This window comes from Brassica rapa, chromosome A09 (assembly GCF_000309985.2).
Source record: "Brassica rapa cultivar Chiifu-401-42 chromosome A09, CAAS_Brap_v3.01, whole genome shotgun sequence".
NCBI classification, from domain to species: Eukaryota; Viridiplantae; Streptophyta; class Magnoliopsida; order Brassicales; family Brassicaceae; genus Brassica; species Brassica rapa.
Window position 1 is genome coordinate 36813984 of NC_024803.2, and position 15137 is coordinate 36829120.

General features: G+C 34.8%; 4 protein-coding genes across 4 annotated transcripts; all 4 read left to right on the forward strand.

Annotated features, from left to right (window-relative positions):
- Positions 1–262: 262 nt before the first annotated feature.
- LOC103842335 (F-box/LRR-repeat protein At4g14096-like) lies at positions 263–1620 on the forward strand. The gene is made up of 3 exons (XM_033278524.1): positions 263–881; positions 1080–1207; positions 1312–1620. Exons 1-3 carry the CDS (start codon positions 263–265, stop codon positions 1618–1620), a joined length of 1056 nt encoding a protein of 351 aa, XP_033134415.1.
- Positions 1621–2768: 1148 nt separating this feature from the next.
- Positions 2769–6798, forward strand: LOC103841775 (F-box/LRR-repeat protein At3g59200). Its single transcript, XM_009118339.3, has 4 exons — positions 2769–4735; positions 4917–5868; positions 5965–6105; positions 6190–6798. Exons 2-4 carry the CDS (start codon positions 4957–4959, stop codon positions 6589–6591), a joined length of 1455 nt encoding a protein of 484 aa, XP_009116587.1. The 5' UTR covers positions 2769–4735; positions 4917–4956; the 3' UTR covers positions 6592–6798.
- Positions 6799–7053: 255 nt separating this feature from the next.
- On the forward strand, positions 7054–11442 carry LOC103841776 (pirin-1). Its single transcript, XM_009118340.3, has 7 exons — positions 7054–9643; positions 9748–9797; positions 10179–10217; positions 10320–10348; positions 10442–10504; positions 10593–10693; positions 10780–11442. The coding sequence occupies exons 1-7, from the start codon at positions 9534–9536 to the stop codon at positions 11258–11260; spliced, it is 873 nt and encodes a 290-aa protein (XP_009116588.1). The 5' UTR covers positions 7054–9533; the 3' UTR covers positions 11261–11442.
- A 467-nt stretch (positions 11443–11909) lies between these two features.
- On the forward strand, positions 11910–14665 carry LOC103841777 (putative pirin-like protein At3g59260). The gene is made up of 7 exons (XM_009118341.3): positions 11910–12771; positions 12846–12895; positions 12991–13029; positions 13129–13157; positions 13249–13311; positions 13395–13495; positions 13586–14665. Exons 1-7 carry the CDS (start codon positions 12689–12691, stop codon positions 14058–14060), a joined length of 840 nt encoding a protein of 279 aa, XP_009116589.1. The 5' UTR covers positions 11910–12688; the 3' UTR covers positions 14061–14665.
- The last annotated feature ends 472 nt before the right edge of the window (positions 14666–15137 follow it).

The following is a 15137-nucleotide window of genomic DNA, read 5'->3' on the forward strand; positions in this document are numbered from 1 at the left end:
CTGATTAGATCAGGATTCCCGGAGGATAATGAGTTTCTTATTGAGCATCATTTAGATTTGCTCTTAAATATTAAGAAGAAGGTGTTTCTTTATAAATTTCTTGAACAACCCACATATCTGTAATTAAGAACCGATTTGTTTTGCAATATATATTTTTGTTTAAGATTAAATGGTATTTTATTTATACATTAATCAATATATAGACAATATTGTCTACTGACCCTTCCAATTTGGAGCCACATACAAAAATTGTCCATTATACATGCATCTGCTCAGGTGCTCAGGCATTTGTAACATTGTGCATTTTGTGGATAGAGTGTTGGTTTTGCACCAGAATGTTCCTTTAAACAGATTCTCCCTCAAGTGTGTAGATATTGTTCATCCAGCTATTGTCATTGGTTGGTTACTCAAGGTGTTGGAACGTGGTGTGTTAGATCTTCAGCTAAACATTTCCTCGGTACTGGGTTACTCGTTCCCTTCAGAGATGTTTGTGAACGAGACTTTGGTTAGGCTGAAAATAGGAGTTGGAGATGTTCTCACCATTGATAAGGTGACCATTGATAAGGTGAAACATGTTTTTCTTCCAAAGGTTAAGAGCCTCTGTCTTGACAATGTCATGGTGAAATACAGTGTGTTTTCTAAGCTTCTCTCTGGTTGTCAGGCACTTGAGGAATTAGTTTTGAACAATCTGTTCGAGGTTGGGGGGTTTTTCTCCGTTTCTCATAACACCCTCAAAAGACTAGTGGTTAGCCATTCAGATTCTTGCGATGAACACCACAAGAATGTGTCATTTTGTACCCCAAATCTTGTCTACCTCGTATATTCTGATACTCTAGCAGACAAGTATCCAAGAGTTGATTTTAATTCACTCGTTGAAGCGAGTTTAGATCTAAATTCCAGCTGATCAGACATCGGTTCCGGAAGAGATGGTTGGTAATGCAACTAATTTTCTTATGGGCATATGCAATGTTAAGATCCTTTACTTGTCTGAGTACACTCTTGAGGTTGGTCTAATACTCTCTCTCTTTTTGTATCTTAAATTGTTTTAGCTCTTGATATGATTTTTTTTTTTGTTGCAGGTACTTACAGCCGTAAACAAATACCAGAATTCAACAACCTGGTTCACTTAACTATTAAGACTGACACAGAAGTATCTTGGGAATCACTGCCGGCCCTTCTCAAGAATTGTTCAAAACTTGAAACCCTGGTCTTTGAAGTACCAACACACACACACACACTCTTTTACTGCATCTGCTCACACTTTTTTTCATACCAAATTAGATGTTGAAGCTGTGTCCTTTTGTGCTGCAGGGCTTCCATCTCCAATTTGATAACTGTCCTGCGTGGGACACTTCTACTTTCCTATCATCAAATTCTGTGACGGTTCTAAAGATATTGGAGTTTCTAGGTGTCATTGGGGATGAATACAATGAGGAGCAGATAAAGCAGATCCAACTCATCCTAGAGAGAATGCCGAATCTTGAGCAACTTACGATATATATTGATCAATCTAATGAAGAAGATGTGTATGAAGTGATAGCACAACTTCAGGGGCATCCTAGAGTGGCTTCATCCAAGTGCAAGATTCAAGTAATTCACAAGATTCCATTTGCCCTTTAAGGGCTTGAGTTGTTATGTTTTGTCCTTTAAGCCCTTTGTTTTATTTATTGTCTGGTGAAACAAGAATTATTAACACAAGACCTAACTTGCTACGGAAGTACTTGGACCAGGAAATAAAACCACCAGATGTTTTTTCTACAAAATAAATAATGTTTAGAAGAGGCTCTTTATAAATTTCTTCCATCAATTCCACACATTTGTGATTAAGAACCTGTCTGAAGATTTATTATATTTTCTTGAGATTAAATGATAGTTTATTTATAAAATAATTTGACCGAGACTAGGGCTGGGCAAATAAACCGAACCCGAAAACCCGAACCGAATCCGATCCGATAAAAATGAATCCGAACCGATCCGAACCCGACGTAAATACCGAATGGATCTTGTTTTGTGGTATTTCGGGTTATGGGTATTATCCGAACCAAACCCGAATCTAAATGGATATCCGATAGAACCCGAAACATTCAAAACCTCGAAAAGATCTTGTACCAAACATGATCTCAATTCATAATATGTATCCAAAATACACTAAGAAATATTGAAAATCTAAAATACTTATCTATTACATGAAGGTTGGTGGTTCTATTATATGAATGTTGATGGTTAAAAATGGACGTTGAATCTTGAAGTATTTAGATTTTAATTTTGTTTTCGTTAACCAATGTTTCTCATTTCATGAGAACTTGGTTTTCGTTTTATGCTTTTATTTATTTGGTTTTTTTTTATCAGTAAATATGTTTACTTTTCGTTTGATTTTGAATAATCACGGTTGATGTTCCTTATTTTTGAATCGATTTTACTTAAGTTTTGGTTACAAAATAGGTACAAATCAGATATTTTAAAACTGAAGAACCGATTTTACTCATGTTTTGGTTATAAAATAGGTAAAAATCAGGTACTTTTAAACCGAAAAACCGATTGGGACCCGAACCCGAAAGTATATTGGGTTGTACCGGTTCTTTGAAGATTCACTAACCCCGATCCGAACCCGATATAACCCGAACCGGTCCCGAACCGAACTTTCATATAATCCGAATGGGCCTGATTTTGATGAACCCGAAAAACCGAAACCCGATTGGATAAAACCGAAACCCGATTGGGACCCCGAATGCCCAGGCCTAACCGAGACTAATGGCAGTTTATATTTTTTTTCAATTGATTATTGGTTACTTTTTAAGCCGATAGAATGATTTGTAATTTTACAGTACAATATTACAAAGAGGGTGACCATTTGATAAACAAAAAAAATAAGATCAATAAACAAAATTTCATTTGAGAAATTGAATAAAAATATGAATTTTTGTTTAGTTTAACTTTCATCAGAACTTAAGGAAAAAAAATTTCCTCACAATTCCTTTTTAATATAAAGAAAAGATAAAAATAAATAAGTGAAACTCATGTGACAACAATTTGATAAAAAAAAAAATCAAATATTTTTAATTGGCTATGATATGATCTTGTTACTTGCACAAAGCTCGTATCTTGATCCCGGACTTAACTCATTTTGATTTGTCTCAAATAAACTCCAAAAAGTAAGATGGACGTTGGCTCCAAAGACTTAAACAGCAATCTACCAGACTCACTTATCTGCCACATCTTGTCTTTCCTCTCTGCTTCAACTTCAGTTCTGTCCAAACGGTGGCGCCATCTTCTTCCTTTCGTATTTTGATGAGCAAGAGTTTGGTTAGGCTGAGAGTATCTGGTACAGATGAGTTCACTATTATTGATGTCGGTGAAGTTTCTCTTTCTCTTCCAAAGCTTAATACTTTGCATATGAATGATGTTGGGTTTGCTGATGAGAGTGGTGCTGCATTTGCCAAGCTAGTTTCTTCTTGTCACGCGCTTGAGGAGTTGGTTATGGATAAAATAATGTGGGACTTTCGGGGTTCTTGCTCTGTCTCCAACTCAAGTCTCAAGAGAGTGACAATCTATTCTGAGAACATTGATGATGAGGATCCAAAGAGTGTGTCTCTTTCAGCACTCCCAATCTCTCTTTAGAATTTAGTGATATTGTTGCGGTTAAGTATCCCAAAGTGAGCTTTGATTCATTAGAATGAGACCTGATCAGGTCTTCAGGGAATGCATTATGGAGAGACAAATCAATGTTAAGATGATAGATACGGTTTCAAGGAAACAAACAAATGTTGGGATGGTGATGGAGATAGATGTATATGCAATCCTTGGGAAGGCACTCCTATTTGGCTGTCATCAAGTCCAGTGAAGAAGCTGAAGGTATTTGAGGTTTGGGGAAATCTGTAGTTACTTCAGTGAATGGATAAGCAGATGGATCTGATCAAGTACTTTGTGGAAACAATGTCGAATCTTGAAGAAGTGAATGCTGTACTATATCTCCCACTAATAGTAGCCTGAAAAAGTAGCCTCAACCAAATGCAAGATCCAAGTAATCTCTGATGAAATTAGCTTCTCATCTACTGTATACTCTCCACTTCATCAACAGTTGGACTTGTTTTCATTAGAAACACCTTCCTAGTTGAAGAGAAGATTAGTTAGTTTTAGTCTTGTGATTTGTCTCTGCTATCTCAGCTTCTTGATATGTATTTTTTTGTCATTTATTTGGTGAATATCTTATTATTTATAGCTCAGAAGATTTCTTCGAATTTTTTTTATCCAAAATATTTAAAATTATCCGATATTTTTTTATCTAAAATTCTAAAACATTTTAATATTCAATCCCAAAAATTCAAATCCATCTTTTGGACTGAATTAACCAAAATAATTGGATATAAAATTAATTAGGATATTAACCAATTCCTAATTTTGTTATTTGAACCACTAATCGAATCGAATCGAAATCAAAACAAATTTATATCTATAAAACTGAAAAAAAAAAAACCAAAAACTGAAATAAACCAAACCGAACCAAGACTTGAAATACCCATGCCTCCTCAACAAGATAGATCGAATTCAAGAACCAAAATCCAGAAGCGATCTGGGCTAACCACTCACAACTTAAACGACGTCGTTTACCGTTGGAATACACATCCCGCCACATTGATCTCTCTCACTCACTGACGGCAACCATAGAAGAAAAACAAACCCTAGTTTTCATTTTCAAGGTTCCTCCCACCACCACCACCACCACCACCACCCACATGTAAGTTTGTTCTTCTTCTTCTCTTGCCAATTAAATTAGCTTTCTTTGATTTTCTCCTGCTAAGAATCTTAAAGGGAACCTCACGACTGTAATAAAAAGGACAAGACTTTTGTACTGTTTTCCAATTAGACTATGTCGATCCTTCTAAAAAAACCCTTTTGGTTCTTGTAATTGTTTATAGGTTGTAAGTCTTGTTGATCTCTTTGTCCGAAAAAAAAAAGATGGAAGATATGTTCAACCGTCTGCCAAACCCTCTGATATCGCACATACTCTCTTTCCTCCCGACAAAGGAAGCAGCTTCCACATCGGTTCTCTCCAAAAGGTGGCGTCTTTTGTTCGCCTCCGTGACAAATCTCGATTTCGAAGGCGATGAAGAGAGTCCAAGCTTTGTGGGTTTTGTGGATAGAGTGTTGGCTTTGGGAGGGAATGATTCAATAAACAGATTCTCTCTCATCTTTACTGATTATCCTGATCCAGATACCGTCACTGCTTGGATACTGAATGTGCTGAGACGCGGTGTTTCGGAGCTTGAGCTAAGCGTCTCTGATTACCCCTTGCCTCCTGAGATCTTTGTTAGTAAGAGTCTGGCGAAGTTGAAGCTAGGAGGGGGAGATGGTCTCAGTTTCAGCGCTGATGTTAAGAAGGTGTATCTTCCGAAGCTTAAGACACTTGAGATTGAATCTGTTGTGTTTGAAGAAGATGGTGTTGGGTTTGCGAAGCTTCTCTCCGGCTGTCCTGTCCTTGAGGAGTTGGTTCTGGTGAATATTGGGTGGGAGCATTGGAAGTCTTGCTCTGTGTCTGCTAAAAGCCTCAGGAGATTGAAGTTTTTCTGTGAGGATAATGATGAGAATCCGAAGAGCGTGTGTTTTGATACTCCGAACCTTGAATACTTGGAGTATTCTGACAATATTGCGAAGAAGTATCCTAAAGTTAAGTTCAGGTCTCTTGTTGAAGCTCATATCAGCCTTAGACTCACCGAAGATCAGAGTGCAGATGCTGGCTCTTCAGAAGAAGATGAATATTTATTTGAAAGTGATGATGATGAGGAGAAAGAGATGGTTGGTAATGCGACAAACTTTTTCAAGGGGATATGCAATGTTCAGATCCTCTATCTATCTGCCAAAACACTTGAGGTTTGTCTTTGTTCTATAAAAATATCACACTTGTCTTTGTTAATGTAATTTTGGCTACAATGGCTTCAGTTAGTGATCACAAGTGAGTTGTTTCAGGTACTTGCGTTCTGCTGTGAAGCAACACCTGTGTTTAACAACCTGATTCAGTTAACGGTTGAGAGTGATGAAGAAAATGGATGGGATTCATTGCCAGGTCTGCTAAAGAATTGTCCAAACCTAGAGACACTTGTTTTCAAGGTATATAGAAAATCTCATTACAGCTTCTTTGTTTTATCAGTCACATGACATACCTTGAGATCCTTTCTTAATGCTTTCTTTCAGGGTCTTGTCCACAAAAGTACTAAAGGATGTGGGAACATGTGTGCTTGTAAACCTCTGAAGAATCCTTCTTGCCTTTCCTCTTCTGATGTCAAGGTGCTAAAGATCATTCTGTCTACACACATTGATGATGATGGAATGGAAGAAGAGCAGATAAAGCATTTCTTGGAGAAAATGCCGCGGCTCGAACAGTTGGTAGTTTACTTCAACGAATCATATGAGCCTTCCGTGTTTGAGTTATCCAAGAAGCTTCAGAGTGTTTCTACAATAGCTTCACCAAAGTGCAATCTCCAAGTGATCTCACAGAATCTTAGCTTGTCCTCTACTTTGCCTTGTAGCTTGACGAAGAAATGGTCTGCTCCTCCAAATGAAGAGTATACCTGGTTTCTCAAGGCTGTGACCTAAACTCAAAGCAACCGAGGTTTCCTTTTGCTTATTGTCTTTTGAACTCTGCTCAGTATCTTTGGTTTTTATTGACTGTTTTGTTATGCTTTTGCTGTACTTTTTGAAATTGAGGATTGCTAAGTTTATGTCTTATGTTGATTGTTGAATCACAAATGTTTTTCTGAATTCATATTTGATAGCTAACTCGCAGGAGAAGCCATTGTTATTCTCTTCTTGTAATACTGCATTTTTTGAATGGTGGTGAACCTAATTGGTGAGAAACCAAACGATTTAGTGTTCTTGGGCCAAAACTAGAGAAACATTTAGAAAGTGTGGGCCATTTAGACCATTTGGATTAGGACAAGATGTTGAATAAAAGTCAAATCAATATAAAATGATGTTCACATCTTGTGTATCTCTGCAGATACTTGCACACATGACACATGACACATGACACATGTCTCTATATAGATATGTGTATATGAGTAGTGCTTGGAAAATGGATTTGTGTGATTGAGAGAGTACTGTGGTGTATAGTCTTTTGACTTTTGAACAAAAGAGTTAGATTCAGTACACCTAAAAAGTGAAATCTTCTTTTGTCCTCATCTTTTCACACACCAAGAATCAATAACTATCATTATGTACTTGAGTAAATAAATTGTGTGCTATTTTTAGCGTGCGAATATACATATGGCCTCCATCAGAGCATATCGTATCGTGACTAATTTTTTTCAGGTTTAATTCGGGTTTTAGTGTGTATGTTTCTTGATTTAAATCAGAACTAAATCTGAACTGTTTATAATTCGATCCTAGTTCGGTTTCATAAAAAAAAAAAACACCGAAAAAATTCAGTTAGATCTAAACCAATCCGATCCAAAATATATTGGCTTGTAGATGAGTTCAAAACATCCCAACCTGAATAAGTCAATTTGATAAGGCTTAATGATATAGTGTTGTCATTGCTTGTTTTTGAAGTTTTGAAATTTTTTTTCTTAAAGAAAAAAAAAAGACCACAAACTTTTTTATTGCGATAGTGTTCACTTACCTTGAATAAAATGTGGACGTTCATCAAATCATCCACCAACTTTTCTTTTTGTCAACTTTTATATAAGAAAACTCTTAACATGTGGTCGATATAATAGTTTGATAATATTTTTACTATTATTTTGTAGATTTTAGCGCCTGACAGGAGATTATCAAGAATATAAAAACATTGTCTTGATTAGCGGTTTAAGCAGCCTGTTATTAATCAACGTAGCACGACAACGAACAGCTTTTTAAAATATCATTATTTTTGTTTCAAATAATCAGAAAGTTAGGTTTGAGTTGTTCGAACTACATTGTTTTAGGGACTTATGGAGGAATTAAGACGTAGTGTGAACAACCAATGAAAAAACATTTGCTCCTGGTCAAACCATGTCTGCTCTTTAAGAGTTAAGCCATCACTAGTTATGAACTATATAGCAAAATTTTAGATAGTATTCAATTTTTACATTAAAATGGTTATGTTTCATTTTCTCAATGGGACCATCATAAAACCTAACTTCACACAGATTGCATAGACTGGTAAGAAAAAGATGTGAATGAATCATTATTCGCAGATGATGTATAGATGGAGAGAACAACCATTTTACAAGGCTGTCCACTTTTTTTTTTGCATTATAATAAGACTTGTAAAATTTAGTCCCTTATTCTTTACAAATGGATGTATATGTATGCATATTTGATAAAATAATTTTATTTCAATCTTTTGTTTTTTAAATTGAATAATGAATAATTAAGTTGCTTAGAGAAAAAATTCAACAACACTAAGAGTCATATGCGAATGTTGCTGTATACAGTAAGAACCTATAAATAATGTGAGGATTATGATAATTTATTAATTTATAGAGTTATTAATTTAAAGAATATTATATTTTTAGATTTATAGTTTTAAAATTATTTATTTAAAAGATGAAATAATATTTTGTTTCATGATGTTATATGTCATTTAAACTTTATAGATTTAAATTTCATCTATATTAATTAATTAGTTGATATATTTGATGTATACTGAATAAATATAGTAGAACATAAATGTTTTTATGTGTAATTTGATGAAGTAATACCAAAATATTGAAATGAAAAATAAAATTAGAGATGAAAGTCATTATGAGAATGAATAAATAGTAAAATGCTTTGTTTATATTTATATAAAATTTATATATTTAGTAGTTATTAATTTATTATTTTAATAAGACCATATATATATTTAGTTAAAAGTTTTTTAATTTATTATTTTATTGATTTAAATCATATTTTACATTGGCCTAATTTGAGACTGGAAATTTTTTTATTTTATTGTGTTATAGGATCCTAGATGCAATGTTTTTTGGCAATATTTTTTACAAAAAAAAAAAATGTTTTTTGGCAATACAGATGCAATGTTTCTTATTAAAAATGTTAACCGACGTATAATGTTCATTATTCACATGCGAGTGTGAATATGAAATCGCATGCGTGCGCAGCGCCAACAATATCATTCACTTGTCAGTTTAAAATCATGCAGCAATGATTTTCTTTCCGACGTATCACAGAGTATCGTGTTCACGTGGCGCCTATAACGATTTGCATGTGTGAACGCAATATTTTCGATTATTTTTCAGATTAAACAAAACATATAAAACTATTAGAATTCGTAATCCTACGTTTATTATTCAAAGTGTCAAACCATATTTTATACTATCGCTGGTTAATCATCATAGACCATTTCTAATAAAAAAAAATATCATATAACATGATTCATAGATGTTGGTCCACGCCCCATATCATCCATAGGACCTATTCGCCTTCACCTACAACTACTAGTTCTATTCGATCCTGTGCATCTCTCTCTCTCTCTATGACTATATATATTACACGCACTTAAATGGAAGTTGTAGGTGAAGAGAATACAAAGAACTACTTCCTCCATCATCATCACGATGTCTGCTTCTTGCGACTCTGATAGAGTAACGAGACAGGTAATCAAGAATGTTTTAGCAAAGCTTCAGAAAGAAGGCGAAGGTGCTCTCGTTAGGAACGGCATCACAGAGTGAGTTTTCTTTTCCTTTTTTCTACAATTATTTTTCATGACAATCCAATGTCTTCATCTTCAACTTTCATATACATATTCTTATCTTATGGGGCTGTATTCAGGATTCACCAGGCGTTATTGGACCCCTTCGTGCTGCTAGTTGATTTTTCATGTAAATTTATGACTAGTGAGGAATACATATTTTTCATATACATATTCTCCTCGGAATTCATCGGTTTTTTCCGAGGAATACTAGTTTCCTCGGTATTCCGTCGGAATATTCCGACGAGATGAATTTTCCTCGGAATTCCGTCGGAATATTCCGAGGAAATTCCGAGGAAGCCAAATTTTGTGTTTCCTCGGAATTACCTCGGAAATTCCTCGGTATATTCCGAGGAATTCATTTTCCGTCGGAACGTCCGTCAGAATACCGCTGTTTTCTTGTAGTGATGTAAACATATTTATTTATTTTTTCATCAAAATGTTTACATATTTATAAGACAAGAATATAGAGTATTCACTTATGTGTTCTGTTTTGCTCTGCTTTTATCAGTTTCGCTTACAGCTGGATTCGCAGATCATCCCCACCGAGGTCAGTATCACCAATAACTTCTTGCACACGCATATATATACACATTACACAAAGCCTATACTGTTCTGCAATGACTAATGTAATTGGATCAACTCTATGCAGGTTTTGAAAGTGTTACTTACATGCTAAAAGTAAGCCAAAGACTCTTTCATCATGTTCACTGACTACATTTCTTGAATCTTGGTTTGAGATTCTAATTTCGAAATATTTCAAAACTTATTCAGGGAGGTATCATTCACAAATATCTCAAAGGCAATGAAAGTACAATCAAAGCCGGAGATGTTCAGGTGAAAAGCATACTAAACACAAAAAAAAAAAAAAAAGTTCTCTTGGAGTTTTGTTGATTCAGTAAGTTTTGGTTCTTGATTTTGATAGTGGATGACAGCAGGAAGAGGAATCATTCATTCCGAGTTTCCAGAAGAAGAAGTCAACAATGGCTTACAGCTTTGGATCAACCTTCCTTCCATACACAGAATGTAAAAGATACAAGTTCCTTCATTATCATCTGTATTACATATCAAGATCCCAGTTTTGAATCTTTGTGTTGTTTGACTTGGGACAGGATCGAGCCAAAGAACCTAGAACTGTCAAGCTTAGAGATTCCAAGAGCAGAGAAAGATGGAGTAGAGGTCAAAGTCATAGCCGGAGATTCATTGGGAATCAAATCTCCTTACTACACAACAACACCAATAATGTTCCTTGACTTTACCCTCAAGCCAGGGTCTCAAACCCACCAGACAGTTCCAGAATCTTGGACCGCTTTCGCCTACATTCTAGAGGGTGACGAGGGTGTGTTCGGTTCCTTGAAATCTTTGGCTATTCAGGCTCACCATGTTGTTGTGTTTGGACCAGGGGATTTAGTTAGCGTGTGGAACAAGTCAACCTCTAGGGCATTGAGGTTTCTGTTAATTGCAGGGGAACCGATCGGTGAGCCTTTGGTTCAGTGTGGTCCGTTTGTGATGAGTTCACAGGATGAAATAGATATGGCTTTTGAGGACTATCGGAATGCTAAGAACGGGTTTGAACTGGCTAAGAGTAGTTAGAGGTCACATAGAAAATAGTTTGTAAACAAAAACCATACGAATTTTTTTGGGTTTTTTTTTTCACATTCAAGATGAGATCAATGTTAGGGGAATAGTAACAATTCTCTTTTTCAGAAAGTTAATAAGATATGTTCATATATAACTTCAACTTCATAATTTTAAATAAAGATTTTGCTGATAAAGAGTCAAATTCGTGTTCTTAGCCAATTCATGTGTAATTATTCTAAATTAAAGCCATACTGATAACTTCAACCAAACCCAAAGATAATGGCTAATAAAGTTCCAAAAAAAAGAAGATAATGGCTAATGTGTTAATTTAACACCTACGATTTTTAGTAGTTCTGATGAGTTTTTTTTTTTAACCAAGGGATTTAATTATCGTGTATGGCTGGTTTGGGCTGGATTGTAAGGAATAGTGAAGGTCAAACTCTGCTTCATAGCAGAAGAGCTTTTAATGGTGTGTCGTCGCTTTTGGAGGCTAGACGTTTGGGTTTAATCTGGTCAGCTGAGAGTATGATTTCTCATAGATTCCAGAAAGTGAGTTTTGAGCTGGAGGATCATGAACTGGTGGGCTCTGTGAATAGACCTAAGGCATGGCCAGCGTTCCGAGGGTACGGTGAGGAGTTAAGGGGTGTTCTGAATAATGTTACAGATTGGATGGTAAGCTCAGTAAAAAGAGAGGCAAACAAAGCTGCCTTTATGATTGCTCGGAGTGTGACAAAGGAAATGAGATACCAATCATATGTAGCTCAAGGTAGCCCTTCTTGGTTGAGGAGCTTGCTTGCGGAGGAAGGTATAAGGTCAACAAGAGTATAAGGTGACGCTAGATGGAGGATCTTTGAAATGGAGGAGGTTTGGTTGGGATAACGTGCTTTAGGCTGTCGTTTTCCTTTTTAAATTTGAGTTGGTTGTATTTTTCATGGTTCTGTAGGAATTTGCTTCTGGTTTTTATTTCTCAAACATTTATCTCAGAGTTAAAAAAAAAAGTTAACCTCAAAGCCGTTGAGGGTCTTAATGATTTACAACTTACAAGGGATGGTTCAGTGTTTTGCTATATCTGGATGCATTGAGTAATAAATATGTACACATGCCAAAAAAAAAACACACACAAACTAACACATCCTCCATTAGAAAGCTTTTATTGTTGACAAAAAAATGAATATCCAAATGTGTATTTTGCATATATCAAAATTGTAAAGATTTTAAACGTTATGAATATTAAATGGAAAGATTTTAAAATAAGTAGATCTTAAATGATTTTTAAGCATGTTTCCTTTATGTGTTTTAAGAGATTTTACATTGTATGAATATTAGCATAATTTAACATTACCACTATATTTATGTATCTCATTATTTCATATCAAACACAACTCAGTTATATATTCATATTCTCTAATTATAACATCGATCTTTGTCATAATCATCAACATGTCATCCAGACAGGTCGTGAAGAAGATATTTGCAAATTTTGAGAATAGTAACGATGGTGTCATTAGACAAGGAATTACCAAGTGAGTTTCTTGCTTCTTTCTCAAATTTCCTATGAAAATCCAATGCCTTCACCTTCAAGTTTCATATAATTCAGGAGTGACCATGAGTTACTGGACCCGTTCGTGTCGCTTGCTGAATTTTCTGGTAATTCTTATTACTTTAGCAATGTGTAATTTAGAATTTTGTGATTTTGATTTTTTATTATTTATTGTTGTTTGTTTGTTCTGTTTCTTGATCAGTTTCACCTCCAGGTGGATTCCGAGATCATCCTCATAGAGGTGAAATCATCTTTTCATTCTTATTATACACATACACAACACAAAGCCTACTTTGTTCTATAATGTGTCTCATGTACTTGATAATCTATGTGCATGTAGGTTTTGAGAGTGTTACATACATGTTGGAGGTGAGAAACAAGTCTTCATCGATGATTTAAATCAATAATCAAAGCTTTTTTTTTTTGTTGTTGCTTAGTCAAATCATTTTAACTAGTACAGGGAGGCCTCATTCACCAAGACTTCAATGGTAACAAGGGTACAGTCCATGAAGGAGATGTTCTGGTAAAAACAAAAAAACAAAACCTAAAACATTAACCCTAAATTAACAACCTCTGAGCTTTGTGGTTTTATATTGTATATTGCAGTGGACGACAGCAGGAAGAGGAATCATTCATTCTGAAATGCCTAAAGAACACACTAACATTGGCTTACAGCTTTGGGTCAACCTCCCTTCAAGTGACAAAATGTAAAACAAGATTCTTCATATATTAAAATATCACTTTTCTTCATAGCTTTTACAATGTTTTTACGATTCATGTTCTTTGATGCTGCTCAGGATCGACCCAGCAAACGTAGAAATATCGAGTTCTGAGATGCCAGTAGCATATGAAGAAGGAGTAGAGGTCAAAGTCATAGCAGGAGTGTCAATGGGAGTCCAATCTCCTTTCTACACAAGGATACCAATGATGTTCCTTGACATAACTCTCCAGCCAAGGTCACAAACCCAGCAGACTATTCCGGAGTCGTGGACCGCCTTTGCATACGTTTTAGATGGCAATGAAGGCGTGTTTGGCTCCTCAGACTCTTATGCAGTGCAAGCACACACTCTTGTGGTGTTTGGAACAGGAGATGAAGTTAGCGTGTGGAATACGTCAAACTATAGGCCGTTGAGGTTCTTGTTGATTGCAGGAGAACCGATTGGGGAGTCTGTGGTTCAACACGGGCCATTTGTGATGAACACGCAAGCTGAGATTGATAGGACCATATGGGACTATCGCAATGGCCAGAATGGCTTTGAGATGGCTAAGTAGAGGTCAGACTGAAACGAGTCTGAAACAATAACAGACTTTTTTTTTTAGTATACTATTTTTTTTATATTTTGAATGGTTTTAGTCTTACATGTTTTGGCAATAAATGGTTTTTGTAATATTATGCAATAAAGAACAACCTACGTAGAAAGTTTATCAATTCTAGCTAGTTCAGTTTTAGCAAAATATTTACAATTTGAAGTCGAAGTGAACCAAATTTGTTGTTGATCCCTGGAATTAAAGCCTATTTTCTTCAAAAAAATTATTACAACAAAGCCTATACGGAAGAAATTAGAAGAAAAATCAGAACATCAGGTAGATTGTTTGTACTTAACGGAAGATGCTAATAAAACAAGTCGAATGATACTGTTATAAACACAAAGTTGAGACACACTCATGCCTTTGAGGTGGTAAATGAAACACGTTTAAGTAGATAACAAGCTGAGGTTATCAAAATTCCTTTAATTTAAAAGAGATAGCAAGGAATTATTAACTAAAATCATCAACACGATGAAAGATAATTCAGAGTTGGGAAATAACTAAATAAGTTATGTGATAATAGATATTGGATGATGAAATTACCGAAGTGTTCACAGACTATTCAACAGCAACAAAAACAAAGAGAAAAAAATTGCTTAGTTAATGCTAACCCAAGACCTGACCGAACGGTCCGGACTTATATGTGTGCATGCATTGGACCTAGTGGTGATGGCTTCTATAATCACTAACCAGCTACATAAAATATCGAAATATCCTTATCTAAGATAATTCTAATATGTGAATGTTTTTAAAATTTAACACAACAATAACCATTTATATATTTTGATAAAAACTAATGAATATATATTAATAATATTTTAGTTATATGTTATATTAGATAATTGACTATACGTAAATATAATAAAATTCTAAAAAATAAAATATATTTTTAAAACATAAGATAATTCTTAACAAAGTTGTGTTTTTATCTGAAAATATTTATTTTTATTATAAAATATAAATTTTAGTCTTTGATTTATCTTTTAAAAAACATAATTAATAATTTATTATGTTGGTTTTGATTTAATAGTTATAAATAGA

What these genes read in the sequence shown, in the direction of transcription:
- LOC103842335 (XM_033278524.1), top strand. Translation starts at nt 263, where the DNA reads ATGCATCTGCTCAGGTGCTCAGGCATTTGTAACATTGTGCATTTTGTG. An exon ending in TAATTCACTCGTTGAAGCGA is followed by an intron (nt 882 to 1,079) that starts GTTTAGATCTAA and finishes TTTTTGTTGCAG; the next exon opens with GTACTTACAGCCGTAAACAA. An exon ending in GTTCAAAACTTGAAACCCTG is followed by an intron (nt 1,208 to 1,311) that starts GTCTTTGAAGTA and finishes TTTGTGCTGCAG; the next exon opens with GGCTTCCATCTCCAATTTGA.
- LOC103841775 (XM_009118339.3), top strand. Translation starts at nt 4,957, where the DNA reads ATGGAAGATATGTTCAACCGTCTGCCAAACCCTCTGATATCGCACATA. An exon ending in TATCTGCCAAAACACTTGAG is followed by an intron (nt 5,869 to 5,964) that starts GTTTGTCTTTGT and finishes GAGTTGTTTCAG; the next exon opens with GTACTTGCGTTCTGCTGTGA. An exon ending in TAGAGACACTTGTTTTCAAG is followed by an intron (nt 6,106 to 6,189) that starts GTATATAGAAAA and finishes GCTTTCTTTCAG; the next exon opens with GGTCTTGTCCACAAAAGTAC.
- LOC103841777 (XM_009118341.3), top strand. Translation starts at nt 12,689, where the DNA reads ATGTCATCCAGACAGGTCGTGAAGAAGATATTTGCAAATTTTGAGAAT. An exon ending in ATTAGACAAGGAATTACCAA is followed by an intron (nt 12,772 to 12,845) that starts GTGAGTTTCTTG and finishes CATATAATTCAG; the next exon opens with GAGTGACCATGAGTTACTGG. An exon ending in TCCATGAAGGAGATGTTCTG is followed by an intron (nt 13,312 to 13,394) that starts GTAAAAACAAAA and finishes TGTATATTGCAG; the next exon opens with TGGACGACAGCAGGAAGAGG.
- LOC103841776 (XM_009118340.3), top strand. Translation starts at nt 9,534, where the DNA reads ATGTCTGCTTCTTGCGACTCTGATAGAGTAACGAGACAGGTAATCAAG. An exon ending in CGCAGATCATCCCCACCGAG is followed by an intron (nt 10,218 to 10,319) that starts GTCAGTATCACC and finishes AACTCTATGCAG; the next exon opens with GTTTTGAAAGTGTTACTTAC. An exon ending in CTTCCTTCCATACACAGAAT is followed by an intron (nt 10,694 to 10,779) that starts GTAAAAGATACA and finishes GACTTGGGACAG; the next exon opens with GATCGAGCCAAAGAACCTAG.